The 27,032-nt window shown below is 40.7% G+C and overlaps 1 protein-coding gene and 1 long non-coding RNA gene across 3 annotated transcripts; one reads left to right on the top strand and one right to left on the bottom strand.

Moving 5' to 3' along the window:
* Positions 1-308: 308 nt before the first annotated feature.
* LOC311025253 (organic cation/carnitine transporter 2-like) lies at positions 309-8,372 on the bottom strand. The gene is made up of 11 exons (XM_084028097.1): positions 7,964-8,372; positions 7,521-7,703; positions 5,660-5,763; positions 5,140-5,294; positions 4,813-4,984; positions 3,536-3,662; positions 3,022-3,122; positions 1,708-1,922; positions 1,316-1,498; positions 1,014-1,149; positions 309-573 (listed from the first exon to the last, which is right to left on the bottom strand). The coding sequence occupies exons 1-11, from the start codon at positions 8,168-8,170 to the stop codon at positions 495-497; spliced, it is 1,662 nt and encodes a 553-aa protein (XP_083884223.1). The 5' UTR covers positions 8,171-8,372; the 3' UTR covers positions 309-494.
* Positions 8,373-16,200: 7,828 nt separating this feature from the next.
* LOC311025693 lies at positions 16,201-19,494 on the top strand. Of its 2 annotated transcripts, XR_014598411.1 has the most exons (6): positions 16,201-16,267; positions 16,478-16,539; positions 16,969-17,289; positions 17,486-17,806; positions 18,178-18,309; positions 18,649-19,494. It is a non-coding gene; the product is annotated as an uncharacterized lncRNA (long non-coding RNA). The 2 variants fall into 2 exon arrangements; XR_014598412.1 differs by lacking the exon at positions 16,201-16,267 and having other exon boundaries at positions 16,306-16,539.
* Positions 19,495-27,032: the final 7,538 nt, after the last annotated feature.

Genomic DNA, 27,032 nt, shown 5'->3' with positions numbered 1-27,032 from the left:
ATCAAATCCTGCATCAAAGGGCTTGTTTGGTGACGCCCCTGGTGGCAAATGGTCCTGCAATACGCATTGAGGACAAACAGCCATTTGCCCACATAAATACATGATTAAATAGGAATTTCCCTCACAGGTGCGTCAGCCATAAAGTCTGCCCTTCAGTAGACTTGTTGGAAATGTCTTGATTGCATATTTTAGCTCAATTATCATTATCATCTTTAAGAACAGCTTATAGTGATTATTTTATATAAATCTTAAACAAAACTTGTATAATATATATATATATACACACACACACACACTATACAAATAACCACTGTTTCAATTTGTTTAATTCTGATGTCAAAATGAGAACACTTATGTTTTCAAATGTATCAACAAGCGAGTTTCATTCTTACTCAGCTTAAAAATATCCTTAATATACTTAAAATACTAAGGAATGTAAACAGAAATGTCCTAATGATATTCAATAACAACGTATCACCTACATCAGTAAAGTGCTAGATAATCATGGTGGACCTTCCAGGAGTACCGCGGGTATTGGGGTTGGCTTTACCAGTGATGCACGGACACTTTCTCCTGTTACAAGGAGAACAAAAAAGAAAAAAAATCAAACATAACTGGTAGAAAAAGCAACTACATGAGAGCAAGTATAAAAATTGCTTTGCTGCCATAAACTTCAGTATCATCGCCACACGTGGCTACAATATACACTGGCGTCACATTAGCAAGCCCACTTAGACCGTGTTTAGTTCATGTTTCAGTTGGAGGAAACCGTTATATACAGTTGGCGGTGCTAAACACTTAAATATAGTAAAAGTGTTAACATAAACCAGATTATTTTGGTGACTTTGGGGCAGCAGAAACAAGTTGTGAACAGGCAGTGGTGAAGAAAGGTGAGCCTTCAATTAAGTTAAAGTACTTACACCACACTGTTGAAATATCAACCATGTACTATAACAAAGTAGAAAAAATGTTTGGCACAAGAAGAAGCATCACCACAAAGATGCATTTCTTACCTCTCTCTTTTAAGCATCTGTTGCATGGTTTCAGGCAGAGGTTGTCCAAAACTCTCTGGAAGGAAGAAAGCAGCAACGGACGACACGACAGCCAGAGTGCCCATAATAATATGAGGAAGATATAATTGGTATGCACCTTTAAAACGAGAAAGGGATGTTCAGTTCGGAAAAAAGTCTGGGTGTGTGTGAATTTGTGCATGGCTTTCAAACTTGGTGACGCAGATTTCACATGGGTAAATCAGCACATCATTGTAGTTGCTTAATAAATGGTAATAGTTATCATTTAAACCCAATTTACTCACTCAGCGTCAACAGGAACGGTGCAATGCAGTTTCCCACTCTGCCGAAAGTAGTGCATACCCCTGTGGCTGTGTTCCTGAGCATGGTTGGGTAAAGCTCTGCTATGTAGGTAAACATCAGGGCGAACACGGTGGTAATACCATATTTACCCAACATCTCCAGTGCAAGTGACAGATCTGTTAGACCTAAAAGAATAAGGAAATAAAGGAAATCTATTTAAACCAAAAAACGAAATAAGAAACATACAAGACTGTAGCACTCATTGTCTGTATCATTAGCCACTTTCTCCTTTGATAACACTTTTTAATGTTACAAAACATGCGTTTTAAGTACTGCATAACTACATACTTAGCTTTGTGAATAGAGTCCTGGAATACTTTTTTTTCCTGCTTACTTTTAGGCACCAGCAGAATGAGGTAGAGTGACACTGCTTCAAGAAGCATGGTACTGATGACAGACAGCCGTCGTGGAAGGTAGCGCAGAGCCAACCAGCTGGAGACGTACGCTGGTACCTCCACAGCCGCTGAGATGAAGCAGCTCATGAAGGGGTCGGCGTGGAGATGAGAAGTGTTGAACGACAGGGCAAAATACCCCAGAGTCACAGTGAACCTGGGCAAGACAAAGACACAGTCACATAGCAGAGATGTTGGCAAAGTGTGCAGAATTTATAATAAAAACATACAAAACAGAACCTCTGTGGTGCCGGTGTTGTACAGAAGGCAGTCCGATAAGCAGACCCCAAAATCAGCCTTTGGCTGTGGATATTAAAACCAATTATTCTATTCAGGAAAAGTGGAACATTGCAGCGTTTCCTCAGCTTTTTCCAGTTTTCAGCTTTTTCCCCATATGCAGCATATGTGTTTTTCTCTGAATGTTAGTGTCTTTTGAGAGTGTCAATGCGACGATGTGCCCAATCAGACATCTTGGCAACTCTTAAGGCTCATTTATGCTCTACGCTAGACACCCATACGGATACGGACGGAGCCTTCTGTCCGTTCTCTGCGTACATTTCGTCCGTATTTCTGTCCGTATCCTGCAAGCTTGCGGATGCGTACCGATACGGACCAAACGTTGCAGTTCCAACGGAAATCGTGGGGGCAGTGTCGGGGCATTGTACACAGAAAGTGCCGTGAATAGCATACACAAATTAAAAAACGTTTTAAAACTGACTGATCCCTGACACGAGGAAGCGAATGGTGACCGCTAGTCGCTCAGCCGGTGTCACCGGTGAATTGTGCGAGTTCCCATGCTTAATGTGAGCAGCCACCCAGCGAAGCCAGTTGTCGAAAGCCCCGACGGACATCCTGATATACTGAAAATGACGTTCGTCGTCAATTTCTCTCATCGGTAAAACCAATGACTGGAAGTCTCCGTCCACACTCGGGATGTATTCAGTGGTCTCGCGATTTTGCCTCCTTCTAAATAGATGCAGGATCGTTATCTCCTCCATTGTCCAGTCACCATGTTTGGTGTTGTGATAAACTTCTTTTTTTTAAACTTTTATTGGAGTAACGTTTTAATGTGAACGACGCCCTCTAGAGGATGTTTTGCTCAACGTCCATTCCAACGTAGAGGACGCATGAAAGCATGAGGGCAGCGACGTTTAGAACGTTGATAACGCACGTCTCTATTTACGCACGAAATGGAAGCATAAATGAGCCTTTAGTAACACAGAAACATGTCATTGTGAGTTTAGCCGTTTACTCACATCACCAGGCAGAGAATGAGCGTTGTGATCCTGATGCTGCTGATCCTCACCAGGTCGAGGACATTGTGGGATTCTTTACAGTCTGTCCCTTTCTGATTAACCTGCAAGATACAAAAAACAAAGTCTCACCCTTTATTTTTTAAGTTGTTTGACGTTTCAAATATATTTTCTTTCTAGAAATCAAATTTCAAGATTAAACCCTGTTGGATTTGTTCATCCCACAAATCCATTACAGTCGCATACTGTTGCAACCTCATGAAGAAGGTGATTGATATGTTAAAGTGGCGATACTTGATTCTGCCCCAGAGGCCTTTGGTTTCAGCAGGAAATGTGGGTCTTGTTGGGTCGATCTCCGCCACGATAATCCTGAATAAGCACTGGACGGAATGCATTCATTTTGCTTTTGCAATGTCTAGATTAATTTGAGGACGTTACCGACCTCTAATGTGTCCTGTGATAGCGTACAATGTTTGAGTAGTGAGTGCCATCAACAGGCATTAGCAAGTTAACTTACATGGTAATCTTGAAAGATGACCCTTGGAGCCTGAACTTTGTTCCACCTTGCAGCCTTCCTCACGATGGCCTCGGCTTCCTCCACTCTTCCCTGAGAGAGCAGCCACAGAGGAGACTCTGGGATGAGCCTGCCTCAGTGTTCAGCAGATAAACAGAAAGACTTAGGCTGAGGGGCTCAGAGGGCCTTCGAAGACAAAGAGGGTGAATACAACATATAAGACTTCTCTCTTTTCTCATTAATATGGATCACAATAGGGCTGCTCCACTATGGCAAAAATCATAATCAAGATTATGTGTCAATCTTGAGATCACAATTTTTTAACACGATTACTCATTGATTTTTTTGAAACATGCATTTATTGAACTTTAAAAAAAAAGTCCTATAAATTTCCTATAAATTTAAATATAATACAACTGTAAGTCGCTTCGGACAAAAGCGTCTGCTAAATGCCCTAAATGTAAATGTAACTGAACAAAAGGAAAAAGGAAACATTTCTGTATTTTGTTCCTGTGTTGTTTGAGATGTTTAAACAAATTGGTCATATTGCCTTTGGTGCAGACACCATGTAACAAATCCTGCACAGTATTTGTTGTTAGGGTTAAAGGATTTCCTTGAAACCAAAGTGTTTCCAAACAGCTTTCTTGTTTACCAAAGTCACACCAGGCCATGCCCGTACCGTGCCTTGGCATGATTTCTTGGCTCAAGCTGAACTAAACATGTTTGCAACAGTCTGGCTGAGAGGGAGTTTGTTTTTTTGGGGCGGGGGAGGGGCGACCGCTGTAAAGGAAAGGGGCGCACTGGATTTATAACGCATGACAACACAAGAGCACCATTGAGAATTTTCCAAATGAGCCAGGAGTAGACTGATAGGCAACTCGTTGATTGGACAGTTTTGGCAATAGTCATCATCCGAGTGAGGAAGAGAAATTCTGGTGACTGACAGTTTGTTCAGCACTTTATTGCTTCAGATGTGTGTATTGGGTTCTTTGATCAAGTGTTTAATCGACTGCACTATATGATGAATAATGGTAGAGACATGAATTGGAATAAAAATGATTTGATTTTGATTTGCAGGCTTGGTCTGGGTTTAACTTCCCCCAAATTGATCACAGTTTTTTCTCTTTTAGGGAACATAGACCAGTTTTTCAGTAAGTCTGAAAGTTAGTCCATCAATTTCAACACAGTGTAGGCTTTACTTCCCTGGTAAAAAGAAAAAAAAAAAAAAAAAAAAAGCATTAGCTTTATTATAGTACTCTCTTACAGTGAGGGTAACCTACCACCAGAGAGGGATGTAGGCCAGGCTAGGCAAAGCTAAAGCCAACAGAAGAGATTTCCAGTCCCTAAAAAAGTAAGCGAAGAGAGGCAGCATCATGTAGCCGATGGCAAAGCCTAAACACGAGCCCAAAGATGAGTAAAGGACTCGCATTTCTCCAGTCAAGATCTCAGCACCTACACAGGGAGGTAAAGAAATACAAAGAGTAAACAAGTGAAAGGCCAGTAGATATGTGTAACAAAATGATGCAGAATCAACATGTATTAAAAACCTCACAAATCTGTGAAAGTACTGCGGCAGTATTTATGTAGAACGTAATGCTCATATGTACCCAGCACTAAAGCAGCTACAAAGTTGGACATCTGCCCCAAACCATTGATGAAGCTGAGGACGGTGAACATAGTCCAAGAAGTAGAGAAGACTTGAATAAAGGTAAAAACCGTCTGGACTGCCATGGTTGCAAAAAGAACAGGTTTTCTTCCGAACCTATGAGAGACGTTGAATAAATCAATTAGAACAGAAAGAAGGCATACGACCTTCTTGAGGTTGAAGATTGGAGCAACACAAACACACTGAACGCACTCCGTAATTATTTGGATATAAATGTCCACTAAATGTTGTACAGTACTGTCGGGCTAAATTAAGTAGCATTGTACATCATCAGCGGTCGAGAACTACTCACATTCTAAAAGCATTTGTCAAATGGACAAATTGAGTTCAAGAGGTACAGTAAGACCTGAAATGGCAGGTGTATTGTTTAAGAATTCAGTCAATATTAAGTCAGTTATTAGTCAGGTACCACTACAAGGTATACAGGGCATTTAATAAGGCTACTACTGTGTTTTCAGTACCGGTCTGAGAGCTGCCCCGAGAAGAAGGATCCCACAATAACTCCAAGAAAGAAAACTGTGGAGGTGAATGGCCGCTTCCACTCATCACTGCAGACCAGGTCATACTGGAACAACCGCAATGACAGTTAAACAATGAAACACACTGACTAAAGGATATCCGTACAAAATATCTTTCAGCCTCATTGTGTTACATTTCCTGCTGATGAACAAGATCTGTTAGTGATTTCAACTCAGATTATGAAAGAAAAATGTATGTGAAATTAATCATAGTACAGAGATTTACATTTCGATGGGATTTTATGATTTAACTAAATGTTAAGCTTAATGTTGATATGGCACATGAGCAAGGAAATTTTTTTTATTTATGGCTGAACACAAGACTTCTGTCTGGCATCATCTGATGTCACAAATTCCTCGGTACTGGAAAGACGTGACACAGAGTCTCTGTGTCACGTCTTTCCACTTTCTTTGCTGCGTTTCATTGCCATCAGAAATCGGTAACTTTCAACAGCTGAGTCAGGCTCTGATCTAAAGTGTTTGCTCGGCGCAGCCATGTACATTTCATTACTGTTGACCCACAATGGAGTTTCAACAGCCAGAGAAAGAAGAAGCACAAACATAAAACTGGTTAAACGGACAAGACAGGGCCCGGGGTAATGTTCCTCTTGTATGCCAAAACACACCTACTGACAGTCAAAATCAAATATGGAGACAAAAATACCGACTTCACTTGCACGCTGGGGTAATAATAATGATAATGATTTCATTAAGCACACAGAAGTTTGACAGCATTCTGAATGTATATAGTTTAATACAAATATCTGCACAGAGACACGTTTGGTACCGTATGGCTGCGTAGACACACTCAGATACCAAATGCTTCCCGAGAAATAGTGAACTCAGGTCTTATACAGGGAGCTGCCAAGTTCGTATCTGCTAAGAACAATAAAACAATCCTTTCTACAACCAAGGACGGAAAGCAACCAGTAGTCACTTAAAACAAGACAATATAGATGGACAAAAATACAATAAAATAAGCTCTTTTCCTAAACCTAACCAAGTGATTTTGCTGCTTAACCTTACTCCTGTGGAAACAAATAATGACATAACTAATAGAGCATGTGACAGCACACAGGGCCCAGCCATCACCAGCAGCAACACAGCCTAACTCAGCTAATCCAAAACTGGCTGAGGAGGCAGCTGCCTGACTTCAATTTGTAACATCATTTAAAGGGGTGAGTTACCTACAAATGTACCCCTCCTACAGTTGTCATAAAGCTACATCAGCTTTAGAGACCTGAACTGTGTTTTGTACCAGGTTGTAAACATGTGTGAGCATTCCAACCCTGACTTTTGGAGCCAACCTGAAGTGGCCATTTAAAGGATGTGGAGATTTTGCCACTTCTGTGTTGGCTTCTTTTCTCAGCGACTGAGGTGGCCCATTAGTTACGTGCGTACAGCGCTGCAGGGATGCCGTATTTTTGTAGGCAGACCAAGAATTAAGCATCTCACTGGTTGCTCAACAAAAAGCCAATGTGATATGCGGGTTATTGCGGAAAATAAATGTAAACCTTTTGGACGATACTTTTATTTTTGAAGCATACATGCAAGGAGTGAAAAGCTAACGTTAGAGTTAAACAAACCACACCACAGTGTTAAACACAGACCTTTAGTCATCTAACAAAAAAAAAACATCGACTTTGAGATGAGGGAACAACAAGTACAAAAATACTGACTCAATCCTACCTCATATAAAACTGACTCTAGAGGGGGACATAGTGCAAAGTTTGAAACATAGGGCCACTGACCAAATGCCAGAACAAAGCAGCAGGCTCATTCGTAGTCTTGAACACACACTCACCTCAGAGACCAAGGTGGACTGGTATATGTCTTTGCTGTAGCTCCACCCGTCCATGCAGCCCTCCTGCTCCAGGTCGGTGAGGTTGACGTCCCTGCCAGGAACCAATCCCTGAGCTGAGAGGTTCGTGACCACATCCAGCCTGTACCTGCTGCACTGGCTCAGCTCGGGTTCCCCATTCACCACCTCACAGTCACAACAGTACAAACTTCATTAGTGTCACAAGTAACACATTCAGTGATTCTTGTAATGCATGGTGATATACTGTGTAAGGAAATGTAGACAACAACAGGCTTTGGGCAATGCGGTATTGTGGATTTGTGTGTATTATGATACCCACAACCCATCGTCACAATGACTTCCTTACTTCCTATTGTAATAAACCCATCTCTGTATTGTATAAGATCATTAATTCACTTGTGCTCACAAAGAAGCGGCAGACTCACCTTTACCGGTATGATGCTTTTACGCCAGTCCTCGGTAAGATTGACGTCAGGAACCAGGCATTGGTAGCTTGTTACGTCAGTCAGGAAAACGAGGGTAAAAGAACCAAATCCATTGGGCATGATGCTAGCACACAGGATGAAGAAGATGACCAGCTGGAAACGTCCACACACCCCCAGAAAAGCTACACTTCCGGCATAATCATTCATAGTCAAAGAGTCCGTGTATTTCCAAGACTACTGTTCACATCCTCCGTTTCCTGATCCCATATTTTCCCAAAAGCATTGTGGTTATTGTGCAGCTACATTTCTCCCTCAAGCCCTGCCCTCGCTGGGATGAAACAATCCTGGTTCTGCATGCCATAGGCTGATTTTTTTGTAGGCGTGCTTTAGTACTCCACAAGTCAGCACCCAAACAGCACAGAGTTCTTGGCTCCGCTGCCCCTCTCAACCCTACATTTAAAAAATTATTTGTGTAACCTGTATAACCAGACAAAAGAATGTGGCCACTTAACTGTTACGTCGTCATCTTGAACGTGTTTTATCTAGTTGTAGCAGCAGGGAATTCTTTTCGTTCATTTAGGGTGTGGAATTACAAATACTTTTTTAAACCGCACGGTTTGTGCTGAATATCAAATGTCATAAAGTCATAAAACCCAAAATATTCTGAACAACGTTCCTTGTGTTCTTTACCGTATTAAAAGATCAAAACAGTTTGTCTGTGTTTACAGCAGAGGACCGAGTATTTCCTGTGTTTCAAATGAGTCACAGGCGCAGATGCAGCAGCAGAGAAAGAAAAAAAGCTGTGGTTTTAAAAAAGTCAGTCTTGCACATTGTTTCCATTTCACAAGACCCTGAGTGGCATGTGAGAAGTTTTAGTGAGTGCAGATGTAAATTGAGAGGCAGGAAGTCGTCTTTGCTGAAATACAACACCCTTCATCTTCATGCAGGCTTGCAAAGTGCTTACAGCATAGCTAAAAAAAACAAGCATGGGTATAGGAAATGTTTGTTTTTAAGGTGTGTAGTACCATGTACACAAGAGCAACAAAAAGTTATTTCCATTGACATTTACACAGTGTCAGGGCAACATGTTCACGTTATAAACAGCTGAAGAAATTGTTACAGCTGAAATGTAAACATGCAATGTAATCATCGTCGGCATGACTCTATAAAGTTGAATTGACACAATGAATTGGGTCACAAACTGTACACAAGCAAAAATATGTGCTGCAATGATTCATTAGTATTTAACAAAAGAAAAACAAATGCTTGTACTACTTGAATTAACATGAAAAACGGAATATAAATGTATAAAAGAGGTTCACAGATTAACTGTTTAGTTGTATGCTAGTGATCCGATTCCTCTCAGCATGAAAGCCTACATATCTTTGATGTTTCAGACAGTCTGGGGTGTTGCACAACAGACACGGCTAAGAGATAAATCCGACCGGCACCCGCTGCATTTACACGGATAATGTTTCATCATTCATGGCTGAAATAAACACTGCTTTGTTCATGTTGTGGAAGTCCCAGACACACCCGGAAACTAAACGGCACCCTGTCTGAGTTTATAGATTTACCCGGAGGGGGATTGGTGAATCTTATAGAGCTGTATTCACAGCAGCGGTCGCTATCAAAAACCACGTTGTGATTTAATTACAATTTACAGAGAAAGAGTATGCCGAAGTAACAACGATTAGTAAAAAGTCCTAAGTCATGGTTTGTTAAGTCTGTCCGTAAAGACGATACGAAAATAACTTTAAAAATGCTTGTTTTGGCGTTCACTGGGAGCTAAGCTAGGCTAACACGGTAGCGGCTACGTAAACACTGAACATAACGTCGTCTCGACATAAATATGGCAGCGACCTTGTTGTTTGTTCCACCGACAGTCTCTGGTTTTTCTCCTAGTTTGCTCGTCTCTGTATGAAACGTAAGATACTATCCCACAGAACGCTACGCTGTGATGTGTTGAAATGCAGCTGCATTGATTATTGCACTGTTCATAGAAATTGTGACAAGGAAAAGCTTTTTCTCTAATAAAAATATTAAAGAAGGAAATTGATTTATTTTTTTTATTTTTTATATGGAAATGTACATCAAAAATCGATAATTGGTTTAGAATCGAATCGTTGACCTCTGAATCGAATCGTGAGGTGCCAAGAGATTCATTTCACACCTAGGGATGCACCGAATATTCGGCCACCGAAAATTCTCGGTTTTCGTCCGAAATACTTTTATCACCGAAACAACACGGCCGAAACAGAAAGTTGTGATGACGCAAAGACGCAAACAACAACCGCGGCCAGCGCACGCTTGTCTGGATAAGCGCCAACATGTCTGCAGTGTGGACGTTTCGCTGAGATCTATTCGGATCCTCTGCACTTCCTCGGGACTGTGCTTGATCCACGTTATAAAGACCATTACTTGGATGTGGGATTAAAGGGATAGTTCGGAATTTTAGACATAAGACCTATTTTCCAAGTCAGCCGGTGTGTTCGAGACGTCTGGAGACGTTTTCAAGAAATTTCATTCAGTTCTTCTAGTTGCCGAGTTCGCTTGTGCTATGGCTAGCGCAAGTCAATCGTTCTAGCTAGCATGGCATTAAAAACACTCATACCGACTCCACAGTGCACCCGAGGCAAATCAATTAAAACACTAGACTGTCGATGTACATGTCTGTGTTGATAGAATATTTGAAACAAAACTAACCTTGCATCGCATGAATCATCCATTTTTTGAGGGACTAGTTTCTCAGCAGCAGCAGAATTTTACTTTGCTCCGTCGGACTCAAAACTCTAAGACGCACTGCTCGGAATCCAGTCGGTAAATACACAACTGAACATCGCTGATTTGTCGGCACTTATGCCCCCAAGGGGCACACAAACACCGACCAGCCCACGGCCACGCGAACCCACAATTACGCACCGCAAACCCGGACCGCTGCTCCGTCCGTAGACCCGTAAACCCTCGGATGCGTTGCGGGGAATCCCTCCGGTAAATAGAGACCTGTCCCATGCCGAACAGTCGGGCCTCGTGCCCTCAGACCTGGGTGAAAAGCCCTTGGACCTCACCCAAAGACCGGGCAGCCCACGGCCCAGCCAACCCACAATTATGCACCGCAAACCCGAACCTCTGCTCCGTCCGGAGAACCGTAAACCCTCGGACGCATTGCGAGGGATTCCCTCCTGGCACCACCAGTCTCCGTTTGTTTGGTCCCTATCTCGGTCTCCACAGACACTCGTTCACTTTCTGCCCTTTGAACATCCCTCTCGCGCAATTCTTCCTCTGTATATTCAGGCTCGTACAGGTACGGTTGGGTTGGAAAAAAACTCCTCAACATTGTCTTCAAAAGTTTCAGTATATTCTCCAAAAGTGTCCATTTCTGTGAGATTGAAGAAACTAGCACTGCAGGCTACTCTGCGTCTGTAGCAATGACAGCAGGTAAACAAACTATTTTAGAACCGGTAAGTTATAGGTGCTAGGTGATATCAGTCCGCCGCTGCCATAGCCTACTAAAAAGTATGACACGCTGCTGCTGCTGCTGAGAAATAAATCCTTAAAAATGCAAGGTTGGTTTTATTTAGGGCTGTCAAAAGATTGATTTTTTTAATCGCGATTAATCGCATTTTGTCCATAGTTAACTCGCGATTAATCGCAAATTAATCGCATTTTTTGGCACATTTTTTTTTCTTCTTCTAAATGTACCTTAATGTATTTTTTTCATATTCTTAATACTTTTAACAACATAAGGGCAAATATACTCGATTTATGAAAATGTTTATTTAACACTTCAAATATCCCCTTACCAAAACATGGGATCAAAACAGGGTTATAAGAATATATCACAAACAATTAAAGTGAACATGTCACAGGAGATAGTGTAACAGGAGATAAGTACAGTTAGGATATAAGTGCATTGGCTTGCAAGTGATATCTCAGACTGGACGTGCTTCTATGGTAGCTCATTTCAAACCCACAGTACGCGCAGATGACTTTGGTGTTATCGACTGAACCATCTGGCAGTCTTTTGAAGGTGAATTTGCCGTTCACAAATCGATTTTAAACGCGTGTGGACGCGCCGCTTCCCAGTATTGCACGCTTGGTGGGCTGCCACTAGAGGATGATTGACAGGCGCTCTCCTTTAAACAACAACTTTTTGCGAGCGTTAGCGAGCGTTCCAGAGGCGGCGAGTCGAGCCCGGCACCTCTGATTAGCATAAAGTAGATTCGACTTATACTTTAGGCAAATGAGGAGCGGCCAACTCGCGCGCCGTCTCTCGACATTCGCCGCAACGCCACCAGAATGCATTGCACGGCTTTTCACATAGACAATGAATGGGACGCGGGGAAACACCGCTGCCTGTGGACACGCACCTTCCCTCTGGATCAAGACTACAGGTGCCACCGACGGCCATAAATCATACAATGCGCTTTTTTTTTTTTTTTAAATACCGAGCGTTAATCGCGCGTTAAAAAAATTAACGGCGTTAAGAGGATGTTGCGTTAACGCGTTATTAACGCGTTAACTTTGACAGCCCTAGTTTTATTTAACACTCTATCAACACAGATATGTACATCGATAGTCTGCCGGTATGAGTGTTTTTAATGCCATGCTAGCTAGAACAATTGACTTGGGCTAGCCATAGCACAAGAGAACTCGGCAACTAGAAGAACTGAATGAAATTTCTTGAAAACGTCTCCAGACGTCTCGAACACACCGGCTGACTTGGAAAATAGGTCCTATGTCCAAAATTCCAAACTATCCCTTTAAAGCAGCGCGCACGAGAAATGCGATGGAGACGGAGAAGAGCACAGCGCAGGAGAAGGAGAGCAGAGCGCAGAAAAAACTCTGCGCCAGATGAGGGGCATGCACCCTCGTTGTCTGATATGTTTGATGAGACAATAATAAATAAATATTTTCAGACTTTTGTAATTCATTTATTCTTTGAATTGCAATGCCTTGATTTTAGTGAGGTTATTACACAGTCATAGCTAGGGCTGCAACGATTCATCGAGTTACTCGATTAACTCGATTATGAAAATTCCTCGAGGCAAAACATCTGCCTCGAAGCCTCGTTAAATTCCTATGACGCGCCTATGTGCAGGGATCCGATTGTTCCACACGGACCGTTGTTCAGGAAGCACACCAGCGCGTCATACACGGTCATTCATTCTGAATTTAGTTGGCGCGATGGCGGAAAGTCAGCCTCAGAATGTCCGTAAACGACAGAGAGTATCGGGGCTAAACAACGGTATCCTGCTTGCCCATGTGAGCGATTTATTTCTGACAACAAAACGAATGCGTAAAGTTGTAACATATGTGACTAGATGTCTCCTCGTCTCCGTGGCGCATTTATCCGTTTTGTTTATGTATATCGATCACTTCTCATCCGCCATCTTGCGAGTGACGTATAGAGTTACGTTTATGCATCGGACGCTCGTATTGGCTCCCGTAGCGGCTTTTACAGCCAATCGGAAAGCCTGATTTACGCTTGGCTGTGAGTTGTTGTGTTTGCCCAAACGGGAGACACGGAGGAGTTCAGAGCAGAGAAAAGAACGGTCAAACAGTTACTGTAGTGATAGAGAAAGCTAAATACATAAATGGCACAGAAGAAGTACACTTTATACACACATATTTAGGGCAGGGAGAGGAAAGGGCCATTGCTGGCAAAACAAAACGTAAATTAAATGTTATCCATGTTTTATCCAAGTTGATTTAACTGTATTGTTAAATTCTCACTGGCACTTAATAAATGGGCTTAGTTTTGGAGCCAAATTTTGGAGTTGGAATGAATACCTCTGTTTATTTTTTTTAGAAATGCTTGATCATTTTACAGCCACATCATTTTCATTATGCATTATTTGTTTTGGTTGTTTAAAAACGCAATTTTTTTTTATCCGATTCCTCGATTAATCGATCGATAAAGTGCTAAATTAATCGATTACAAAAAGAATCGATAGCTGCAGCCCTAGTCATAGCCATAAACGCAACGGTACTAATAATTGGAATATTCATTTCTTTCTGTATTTTGGTTTTCGGTTTTCGGCCTTGGTTTCCTCATTTTTGGTTTTCGGTTTCGGCCAAGAACTTTCATTTCGGTGCATCCCTATTCCCACCCCTATGAGGACGTGAGAGATTCTGCATTGAGTAGTGCTGCAAGGTGTACCGATACTAGGGGTGTAACGGTACATGTATTTGTATTGAACCGTTTCGGTACGGGGTGCTCGGTTCGGAACGGAGGCGTACCGAACGAGTTTCCATACGGACATATTAAGTAGAGGACCGCATGTGTGGAGGATGCTGCAGCCGCACATGCAGCTACTTTATGCTAATCAGAGGCACCGGGCTCGACTCGCTGCCTCGGGAACGCTCGCAAAAATCTGTTGTTTGAAGGAGAGCGCCTGTCAATCATCATCTAGTGGCAGCCCACCAAGCGTGCAATACTGGGAAGCGGCGCGTCCACTCGCGTTTAAAATCGCCCCTGTGGACACGTACCTTAATGCCGCTAGCGTTGGCAACAAGCCAGAGTTGGAGGACCCTCCCGCGACATTAAGGTCTCCCGTGTGGGAACACTTCGGCTTCCCGGTGAGATACAAACAGGGACAAAGAGAGGTTGATAAAAACCAAAGTGGTTTGCCGACATTGTTCATGCGAGGTCGGGTATATTTCTGGCAACACGTCAAACCTGTTTACGCATTTGAAACGGCACCACCCCCACGTGAACATCACTACAACGAGGAGAAAGACGAGCGTAACGTTAGTGCAAACATAGCTCCCCACCGCGTTTAAACCGCCTCTCCCTGCCCTGTTCAATTTTGCACCATCAGATGGAGAAAATATTTGTTTTTAAAGAAACAGTCTGTTATTTTTATTTATTTTTAGTCTGAGCCTTATTCATGTTATTTAATCTGAGCAACAACTTGAAACTGTTTAGTGTTGCAACTGTTCAATTTTGCACATCAGATGGAGAAAATATATTTTTTAAAGAAACAGTCTGTTATTTTTATTTATTTTTATTTTTTAAATAAATATTTTAAATACTTGTATTTATATTTTTGAGCAGCATTCTAGCTCCAGTGCATGTTCCTACTGTTAAAAGCACAAAAGTAATAAACAACTAGCACATTTATATTTTGCATTTTGTTTTCTTACTGTACCGAAAATGAACCGAACCGTGACCTCAAAACCGAGGTACGTACCGAACCGAGATTTTTGTGTACCGTTACACCCCTAACTGATACTAGAAGAGTATTGTGAAACCCTGCCTCTAAAAAATGTACGATAACTTGTTTTATTACTTTAAGTATGACAGTGTTTTAGTATGAGTTGCATTGATGTGCGACAGAGGGGCATTCGTGTGCAGCGCTCTGCTACAGGAATGAATGGATCCACAAGAGGCCGGTTTTAACTTTGCAGCAGTCAACAAATGAAGTTGAAAAAGATTATTAAAGCACGACGCAAACCACTCGCCGGCTGCACAGTCCCGCTCTGAGCTGGTGTCTCTAGCAGCAGAACAAGGAAATTAACAACACGGCTCTTATTATCAGCCAAATGTACTTCTAAAATCTGAACCGTCCAACAGGTCTTGTAATCCAGCAAACACAATCCACCAAAGAGCATAGTGTTGAATTACTATTTTACTCAGTAGCCTGACAAACCACTTCAACACAACACAGAGCTTTCTTCAGTGACTGTGGTGTCTTCCTCATTTTAGCAGATTTGCCTCAAACTTGCTGCAGTACCACTCTCCACCTGCGCTGTTACTGATGGGCTATTGGGGGCGCTGTTTTGCCAAAAATATGTTATATTAAAAGCTGTGTAATGTGATATCTGGTTGCAAACTCAGATTTCTCTGAGTTTGCAACCACATCGTAGGTAAATTACAACATCGTATTAATACATACCATGTACATTTTTACTTTTTAACATTTAGACTGATAATTAACTCACTTAGTAAAAGAGCATAAGAAGTTTATTTGCTATCATCATAATGTATGCAAATCATTCACACCATTACTGAAACATCTCACACAGCATATGATCATTAAAAATCTACACCAAAGGCTTACAGTACACATTGGACATTGTACTGCATTTATCTGGATACTACCAGCTTAAAGATGTATATCGAAGTACCTTAAAGTTCACTTTGTTTAGTGGCAAGTTGTGGGTGACACAATAACCGCTTCCTTGATTCTCGTCAAACAACAAGAGGTGAAGAGAAGCATGTCATTTCGGTGGTCAGGCTTTAACAGGTACAAAGAAAACGTTGGGCCAATGTGAGGATAGCGAGTGACGATATAAAACGTGAGCTTTAGTGATCAGAAACATTGCACAGATGTTTTCTAAATTGCAGCGTGGAAATTCTTATCCATTTTGTTAAAAAGAAATATGTGCCATTTATATTCTTCAGACTTAATTTTACATTTTAGCTTGAACTTACAAACAATCTTAACATTTTATAATTCAAATTTTAAATAAAATAAATAAACTTTATTTATTTATTCATTCCAACAGAAGGACAATGACTTTCATCGACATGATCTTCACTGCTCTGGCATCAGCAGCCCTGGTAAAAGGTACGTGAGGGTTAAGTACATTAGTGCAGTAAACTGTTTGTGTATAGAGTATTTCAGTAAAACAAAAAAAACTTATTTCAAAAGTAGTAATGGCAGAAAAGTTTACAGGGAGGACAATTGTTGAATTTAAAAATGCAGCTAAAAATTGTGACACTGGCCTGAAAGATCATGATGTAAAAAATAAAAGAAAGGCTGAAATGTTTTTTTATTATTTCCTTTTCAAAATGCTGATGGATTGGACGGCTATCATGAATCATGATAAACACGATCACATTGATGATGATAAAAACAAATGTAATTTAAAATATCTTGACCAGGATAATCGCGAAATTAAATTTATATTTCGTCCCACACCTAATGCTGAACAGGAAATTACAATAAACAGTTTCAAACTGTATTTTACAGCTTTTATTGTCTCTTTTTTTTTAGGATCTATCGAATGCAATTTCTCTGAATCTGCTGCAGATCGGCAGTGTTTTGGAGCAGTTGGACAGCTGCTGGTTTTTCATCTGTCAAATACACCAAATGCAAGTATTAGGGTGAGGAAGGATAATAAAGATCTGATTTTAAACATAAGAAATCAGAAAGTGACTCTGCATGAGGAATATGGGAATCGGTCTGAACTCTTCACCAATGGAACAATCACACTTGGTAACGCAATGAAGAGACACTGTGGAGATTACTTGCTGGAAGAATATGGAGCAAAGGGTGATTTACTAAAAAGTGTAAATGTGCATCTAGAAATACAAGGTAGGCAAAGCATACATCTTTTGTTTTCCCCCAGAAACAAAATGTAAAAATTAACCTTTGATATTATAGAAATTACCTGACCCGTGGGAACCCTGTAAATAGTTTTGATGACAATCAAACTAGGAATTGGAATAGATAATGGCTCCATAGTTGATGGTAGTGAATTACTGTTACGCACTCTTTGTTTGTCTTCCAGTTCCAGTGTCAAAGCCAGTTGTTTCCCAGATGTGTTTGTCACCAGAGCAGAGGAGCATCAGCTGCTCCTCTGAGGGAGACGAAGTGGAGTTCATCTTCAACTTGAACGGCCTCTTACTGGTGCACACCAGAGGCTTCAACCAGTCCCTTAGCAGCAGGCCAGACGGTGGGTCCGAAACACTGGCCGGGAGTAAACGAGACATGCCGGGTGTTTCAAACGCTACCGTCGGCTTTCACAGTGAGCTGACGGGAGTCGTGACATGTCGCACCCAAAACCACATCAGCAGAGATGAAACATGTATTCACCTGAAAAGCTGCAAAGGTAAATAACAGCTTCACTACCATTCCACATTTTTTATTATTAAAAAAAAAGAATAAATTCACTTATTTTCTGGCTGACCTCTCAGATAAGGTAGAATAAAAAGGACAGAATAATTAATAGTCTATCAGTACTGTATATTACCAAGTTGTGGGTGGGAAATACCCAGCTGGAACCTCAAACTCTTGTAATATAAATACATTTATATATTTATTATTATTATTTTTAAATAATGTCACATCCACTGCTGCTTGTACATCAAATACCCGATAGGATAAAAAAATGGACAAGAAATATTTGAGAAGAGACCTCGGAAATGTGGTTGTGCATCATAATCTTTAAATTGATTTTATATTATTATTTGTGTTTTCTAGATTTAGTTACTTCCTTCCCCTTCCTACCCGTGACTGTGGCAGCTTGTGCCGTCACTCTTCTTCTCTTAATGGCTCTGTGTGTGAGCATAATTAAACTTCACAACAACCCCAGACTCACAACTGCTGGTGAGGGTAAGTGAAAGATGTTCTCCCGTCTCAATGAGGACAACACTGACTTCAACTTAGGTTATCGTCATTGTACAGACTCTGAATGTTTTTAACGCCATGATAATCTTTTTTGTAAAAGCTGTTAAATTGAAAAGCTTTTTGCAAGCATGTGACGGGACGAGAACTTAGGATTTATTAACTTTTTCTTATGAATAAAATGATTCCAGTATGTTTTAGTGCCATTTTAAGAGTTTTAAGCATATTTTGATGATTATGGGGATAATATTGTGAATTATTTTGCCAGGATAACCCATGCCTAGCTACCACTCCAAAGCATATTTATCATCCGTTTTAATTTTCCAGGTGATGGTGAAGAGGAAATTGTCTACACAGATGTAAGATATAAAAAGGTTACCAGGAAAACTCAACAGAACGTGACTTAAATTTTCTTTGATACATCCCTTTCTGGGAAACGCATCTAACCGTGAGATAAATACAATGATCAGATAACATTGTCTTTGTGGCTTTAAAAAAAAGAAATGTCCACCTGTACTAGTTTCTTGTGTTCTAGTTCTTGTGTGAATATCCATTTATTTTTCAGATACCATAATACATTTTTTTTTTTTTTTTTTTTTTTTTAAACATGCTTCTGCTTTGCTTCTCACATTGGCCTGCTTTTATGCAATTTTATTTTCTGATAATTGCCTTTAAGTTGTGTGGCAGAAACATTTTGGACAATGTGATGTATGTCATACTACTGATACTGTCTACTGATAACATGTGTGTAAAAATGTACTTTTATAATCGTCTTTGTTTTAAAATACATCCTTTAAAATTGTGTGACAGATGTTTGTGTTTCAGCCACACTGATCAACATTGTGCCCTTCTGAATCAACAAACTACACAACTGGAAATAGGACGTTCAACAGAATTTGGTTTGTCACGACTGACCGGTCAGTGATTTAACAATATAAACTCCTGGGCAACAATTTTGAGTATCTGGAACATCCAGTAGTTATGAAACATAAACGCAGTCACTATCTGGGAGCTTGAAGTCTTGAGTTTGCAAGTAAATGTATTGATCATCATTGACCACAAGGTGGAGCCAAAAGCCATCACAAGCTTTTGTCAAATAAGCTACAGCAGAAGTGCTCAGCTGACTTACTAATGTTTTTGAAATTCTGACTGTATTCAAATTCTTAAAATTAAATAAACTATAGCAAAATAAACAATATAAGCTTGACGTCCATTTTTACCACACCACATCATCTCTCTATGTCAAAAGGTTTGCCATCACATCTGCGGTTGCGCGTTTCCAAAAGGGTCATATTGCAGAGTACGAACTTCAGTTAACCATCTGTCTTTCCATGAACACCGTACTACAACATATGCCAACCCACAACCACAACATTCGAAACTGCCTTTTACGCTCGGATCATATGGAATAACACTTATGACTTTCCCCTACTTTCTGTCCCCTCCCCCCTCTCTCTAGGACTGTGTTTTTATGGGATGAATGCAGGCGAAAGAGGAGGGCTTCCCCCTTTGCTTTGAGAACATGTGGCCCGGGAATAATTGGGTTACAACTGCAGCAGTCCAATGAGTTGGCCTTGATTTGGAGAATGACTCCATTTACTTTTGTCTGACTGCCTGCTGCTTCCACAGCTGCAGCTTTTATCCTTCATTCAGGCTCAGGACTTTACTGTATAGGTCTGGCAGCCAGCCAGATGAGGGAGTGGAACACAACCCGAGCATTTGTGTATCAACCGGCATTCAGACTAACAAAATAGAATGATCCTCTTTCTTCGTAGGATATCCTAATGCCAAGGTAAAATCTTAAAAAGGATATACATTATTATTTTAGTGAAAGACACTGAAAGGAGATGTGTTCACTTTGGCAGGTGCTGTCGTGAAGATATAAAACAGCACAAACCTTTAGGAAGCGCAATACAGGTAAGATGGTGACGACATAGGCCAACACTATGCAAGCCTGTGTATTTATTGTCAACTGTGGGTCGTGGGTAGGGACGGGACGATGAAGTCACTCACAATAAGCGGTGGTGAATTCATCTTGAAAATGTTCATATCATCCCGTGCCCAGTTACCACTCCAAAGCACATTTAACACCGGTTTTATTTTTTCCAGGTGACAGTGAAGATGAAATGGTCTACGCAGATGTTAGAATAATAAAGAATACCAGGAAAACTCAGATCAGACTTAATTTTCATATCATCCCATGACTAGACTACTACTTTTTTTCCAAACTTATGTGCACTGAGTAAAGTGAATCATCTTTGTTTGAACACCCGTTTAATAAGAAAAGGTGGTAATTTATTCATACTGCATTTCAGGAACACAACGGCTGATTTTAACTTGAACTTAATACAAAACTTCACAATACTGATTACTTTGTTTTTGTTTTTCATTTTCTGAGCTGCAGCAGCAGTTTATTCTTTTTTTCTGTCTGAACATCTTATTTTTTATTATGGGAACGTCCATTTCTTAAAACACCTTGTGACCCGTCATAGAAAGAAATACACAGGTGTAGTCAATAGCATTAATGATGGTCATTAAGCCAGTGAATCATGCACAATACAAGGCCCTTACCTAATGGAATGAAGACTTAATTAATGTAATTAATTGCACCTGTGCTTTTCCTGTGTAGTCAACAATATTCATCAACATTATGCTTACAACAGAGTGTTTCTTTTTTATAGCTACACCAATTTTGCCATTTTAAAAGTACGTGCATTTTTCAGTATGAACATCACAGAACAATGGTTGGGATTAACCCTTTTCATCCCACTGGTCACAGTTTCAAGTAATGTTTCAACGTTACAATTCGGCAGGTGTGGGAAGTAACAAAGAACAAATTTACTGTTTAGTAGAATTTTCAGGTATATGTACTTTACTTGAGAATTCATTTTTTCCTGACCTTTACTTTTACTTCCTACATTTATTTAAGACAAATACTTTCTACTTTTTAAAACCAGGCACATTACTTTCATTTCAATGCATGCAAGGGGAATAATCTTCTGTTTTATTATTAATATGATACGAAATTTAGTTAGCCATGCGAAAGAAAAAGCCAGCAGAAATGTCCTTCATAGGAATTAACATTTAACAGAAGTATCTCTACTTTTGGGACACGACTAAGTTAGCTAACTAGTCCTTCGGGTAACGTCACTTCGCCAGTAACCAGCTTTCAGCTGTTACTTAGCGTCAAGTTAGTAACGAACGTACGTTAGTAACGTACATTCGTTATTTTAACAGCAACACATAAGTACAATGTCAAATTCAGCCGCCACGTCACAGTTACTCAACCAAATAACGTCACACGTCTTACCGGAAGTTGGGTGGACGGAAGAAGCTTGTCGCCAGGCAGAAGAGGAGTCCGTTCGGCGTCCGCCAAGAGAGAATAATTAATGAATTACCCAATTCGAGTAACGCAACAGTTTCGTAAACGGCTAGCATAATGCCGCGTCTTCTCGGCTAGCTAGCTCGGTTAGTTATCCTCATTCTGGAACCGGCAGGGTTTCCAAGATGGCGGCTGTGAAGCGCTAGCCGTTGGAGACGAGGCGCCACGCATATTAAAATACTGTTTCCACCAGCGTATCCTCAATAAACGGCTCGATGATCGGAAAAAAAACATTCCAGTACTGAACGACCGAGTAAATACTGCGCAGATACACTTCAAACTGGCGCCGCATCTCGCGTGAATATGAAACATCGCAAGTGACGAAACCCGTTCCACATAGTCCCGCCTTGCTGAGCTGTGATTGGCTCACACTGGCTTCTACTGTGCTGTGATTGGTGCATTGCAGAGATAGCGATGGGCTTTGCTTCACTGCGAGGAAAGTGGTTGGATGAAGCGTTTAGCTGTTTCTAAAAAAAAAAGTAGCTGGCTAGCTAACGCCAACCAAAGGCCTACCTTGCTAAATTAGTCTTCAATAATAATAATAATAATAAAAATAAAAACTGTTATGCTGCTCCATAGAATAGCTTGTACAGAAAAGGCAACAAATAAAAACACTTAAATTGAATGAGATGGTGGATGGAGAATTGATTGAAATATGAATTCTCACTCATGTCAGGAACCATCATTCATTTAGACATGTCATCAGGTGAATATTAGCGGCCATTAAAGCACTTCTACTTATCATGGTCATCCTTGTTTTGTTTTCATGGCAACCGCTCAACAATCCCTGTCCATTGGCCCATCACACACACACACATGACATCAGAGGTCAAGGTGCAGCAGCAATTGGTCAGCTGATACTGTCGGACTCTTATTGCACAAATCCTCCTCTTACAATGTGTACTTCATGAGCCAAGGCTGTGGCAGTCCGTCTTCCTTATCGGAAATACTTCTCCACCAATCAAAACAGACCAAACCTCCACTTGGAACACAGTAGCTTTAAGTCTCTCCTCAGCTGGAAATAAGATAAAGCAGGGTCAAGGTCTGTGAACATTGTTATTAATGTGGCGTTGCTCACTTTTGAACTGGGCAGTAATTCTCAGGGTCACTCAGACAATGAAGGCTCTTATCTCCCAACAAAGGCTCCTTGGTCAGTGAAGTGGGTGAACGCCCGGACACACCCAACTAAGGCACTAAGAGGGGGAAATGCCTGTAAGTACATAATTTAATAAAAACCAAATGATAACAGCCTTGGCGTCACTGCTGCCCCTTATGTGACACAAACAGAAATTAATCCTGAAGTGAAGCATTCATTTAGTTTGTCAAAAACTCTGCTTTGTGATCAAACGTTTCCACAACAAGCCTCAGTTCTGCCACCCATTATAACTTTTTTTTTTTTTTTTTACGGTCATTACCCAGCTTGAATCGCAAATTAATAAAATGGTCAAGTAAGCATTCATGTGAGCTGCGGGATACAATAGGTCACAGTGTAGAACCACTTTGATGCACTGACAGAACCTGCCGGAAAGTGTTGTGTCATTGGGATTTTTAACGAGCCAGTGAATGAATTCACGTCCCGCGTGGTCTCGTGGTTGCACGCTGGGAAAGCCAAATGACACATTTAGACAAGGTTTGGAAGAGCACCTACAAACCCGCATGCATGAATGTTCACATGAGTAAATCAGAAGCACGTGAACGCCCCGGGATTTTAAAGAAAAACTCTTCCATTCAATCACACTCCCACACACGCCTCTTTTAAGCCCTTGCCCATGGAAACCATGGAAATGCCAAGCAAACAAGTGCTGTCATTTGGCAGGCAGGCAGCCCGCTGGCCTCCATCTATGGGAACTACTGTACCGAGCTGCTGTGTCAGATGTATGATGGGACATCATGAAGGCCTGACTCAAGCATTAAGCTGCAGTCAGAGCGGTGAGGTAACTGACGTGGATATATCTGTCCTAGATTGACTTTACATGTGCTTTATTTGAAAAGTGGAAGATGGAGGCCACACAGATCAAACTCATTTCAACAGTAGCCCACCGGTGTTTCCATTCATAAAAATAAATACATGCTTTTGTGTGAGTTGTTTTCTTTGTGGGGTTATCAAATGTAGAATTTAAAGCTGTATTGGTCTGTCAAAAACACTGCTTTGTGATCCATAGTTTACACAACCAGCCCCATAGCTTTGGCACCCATTATGAGGTTTATTTACGGTCATTACTTAACACACACAGTACTTACTTTACACTGGTTGTGAGCAGTTTCACAGTTGAAAGAAAATAGTCCCTACATGAAACTGCTCATGACGAGGTCTGTGGATTATCTTGAGTTACTGGGTCATGATTTCTGGAAAGAGCCATCGTCCCATTATATTGGAGAGAAGGCAGACACCTCCAAAATCAGTCAACTCACACTAAATCAATCTAGATTGATAAACAGCAGCACAGTAAGAGGGGAGTATGTATTTTTAATGTCCTTCCCTTTAAGGATGCATATGTTTCCCTAGAAACTGCTTTAATGCTGCCTAGCTGTGTTACATGGGAACCATTAGTGGCAAAACGTCTCGTGTTTTTGATGGATTTGATCTCTCAAATTAGCTGTGTTTTTTCCAACACCCACAGGTTTTAATCGAGCTATCTTCATGCTGCGATGATGTCCAATGTTAGCTCACAATGTGCTCACAGAACAAGACACTGCTCAGGAATGGTCGCGTCCGTTTTGGGCCTCCAGTTGTTGTGATTGTCTGGTTTCAGCTGTGCACAATGATTTTTTTCTTCTTCTTCTTTAAATGCCAACAAAAATAACAACACTGAGGTTTTAATCTTACTGTTGACGAATGAGATGATATAACAACGTTACACTGACGTTCTCATGTTTTTCTCTATTTGATGACCTGACCTGGAAATCTCTAAGTGGCTTGATGTGAACCTAAAGCAGCCAAAAGCTTCATCACGCCGACTGAAGTTTGGTACTTTTTAGTTTTTTAAGAAACATAAAAGCTTTAAAATCCACCAGAAGGGTATTTACTGACGTGTTAAAATGTCTTAAACTTGTGTTAACCACAGACCCCATCTCAGGCATCCAACACATAACCAATGACTTTGAGATGAGGGAACTGGACATGCAAAAATGCTGAGTCATTTATGGGATTTCACTGACAGGTCACACAAAACAGACGACCAGACGGGGATGTAGAGCGGCATTGTTTGCAGATGCTTCCGCATGCTGCAGGCATAAAGCAATGCAGAGCCAGAGACCATGCGTGTACGCGTTGCAGAAAGAAAAATAAAATACATGCACTGAGGAACTTGACTGATGATGGTACACATGCACCGAGACACCTTGAAGTTAAGATAAGCTCATCCTTTTTTAGATTAAACTAACAACAGGAAACAAAAGCTGAGTACAACTACACAAAGACCTGCAGCACTCCTTTCCCAGGATGTAGACAGGCCCTGTTCTTGGTGGTAAACATCAATTAGGCCGAGCTATAAGATTTGAAACACCTATATATTTAAACTTTCCAGGACTTTGAAACTGAAATTTAATGTATGGCTGCTGGAATATAATAACTGCACGTCACTCTGCACATGAAAGTCCATGCCAATAATCAAAAAGCCAAAGTTAGTGAGTTATGTGTTTCTCTCTGTAAAAGGTTTGAGCGTTAAGTTTGCATTCCTGTAGATGTAAGCACTGCAAGGAGTCTTTGTTTCAGTGCTTTAACTTGATCATTATTTGGCTTTTAAGTTTGTTGACACAATTTTAAATGTTACACATCATTCATTTGAGTTGTTTTTTCTTGTATAAAAAAAAACAGAAAAAAGGTGATTCAAGATAATAAGTTGAATATCAAAGAATCACATTGAAAACATTAAATACATACAATTTGTGTTCAGATGATAATAAAATCAAGATGATAACAGTGTGATTTTTCAAGTGACCTAGATATATGTCTAGATTTAAAGACTTTAGACCAATCAGAACAAACGATTATTCATCACCGTAAATATAGTCTTTGGGCACAAATGGGTTGAATTAAGTCAATAAATCCCATCCCTCTTCCCCCCTCTGTTTTGTTAAGTGTTGCATTTTACCGATAAATCACCTTTTGAAGTGAACGAGCCTCGAGGGAGGAAGACAGGAACACATTGGGACTCTGCTCTTCTTCTTCAGGACATCAATCAGAGAGAGTCCTGCATCTGGACCGCCGATCCAGATCCCATTTATTGCCGAGGATGTGACTAGATGGTGAAATTCAGTTCACTCCGCTGGCGTGATGTGCATCGTGTGAGTATGATCATTTAAAATAAGATTTTAAATGCTGAAATACAAGTTTAAACCACAGAGTTTAATCAATTGGGATTGCCCAATTAAAAAGAGAAACTATTGTAGCAGCAATATAAAATTAATTTGATTGTTTTGCTCAATTAATGTAAATAAAGGCATCCATTTAAAAAGTTAAACCTTAAAGTTAAATCTAGATCACATTTTAAGTTTTGGTAAATTAAATTAAATTAAATGTAAAAACTAAACTGTTTAGTTAAAGAGCATTATACAGAATTCAGAACATTAATGATTCACTGATTATGTGAAGAAATATTGTGAAGAAATATTGGAGAAATGTCGACCTGGGCAGAGAATGATGTCGCTCTCCCTCTGTGTGCCTTGTTATCCAAGCTTCTCTGTGCTTTGCTGACGTATTCGAGCCGAGTGCCCGATAGCAGCTGGTTAGTTAGTTTGCAGCGTTAGCACCGTTAGCTGTAAGCTGCCGGCTCAGCCGTTACCACATCGAGGCATTGATATGCTCCCAACCTTGTTTTCTGCACCTCAAAGAGAGGTTGAAATGTGTTCTTTCTTCTTATGGTTTGATGCCACATGACTTAAAGTTTATCCATGACCTTATCAGGTTTGAACATTTTTGGTGCAACAGACAAAAGTCATGTTTGACAACCTATGTGAAACAATCCGGCTTTCATGGTGTTGTGAGCCTCAACCACTTCTCACTACTTTGAGTTTCCAGCTTCTAATCTGAAGTTAATGTGTAATCTTCGCTCTTGAACGCATACTAATCAGCTTCTAAGCACGTTTGAGTCCCAGGTCTGAAAGTGGGATGAGCTCATGCTTGCTGGTGACATGCTGTAGCTGCATGGTTTCATCTGGGCGGTCTATAGGAAACCCCCGCACATCTGTGGGTGGTTCAAACATTATGTCATATTAACACAACTATAATTACACAATCCCTATCATTTACACGGGCTTGCATGACTGTAAACTCCGTCTGTGTACGGACGGCTTTGGTTCTCATCGTTTTTATCAACTTCATTTTGAG

This window comes from Eutrigla gurnardus, assembly GCF_963514095.1.
Source record: "Eutrigla gurnardus genome assembly, chromosome: 15".
Classification (NCBI taxonomy): Eukaryota; Metazoa; Chordata; class Actinopteri; order Perciformes; family Triglidae; genus Eutrigla; species Eutrigla gurnardus.
Note: the sequence above shows the minus strand (reverse complement) of the source record. Positions and strands in the feature narration are given on the sequence as shown.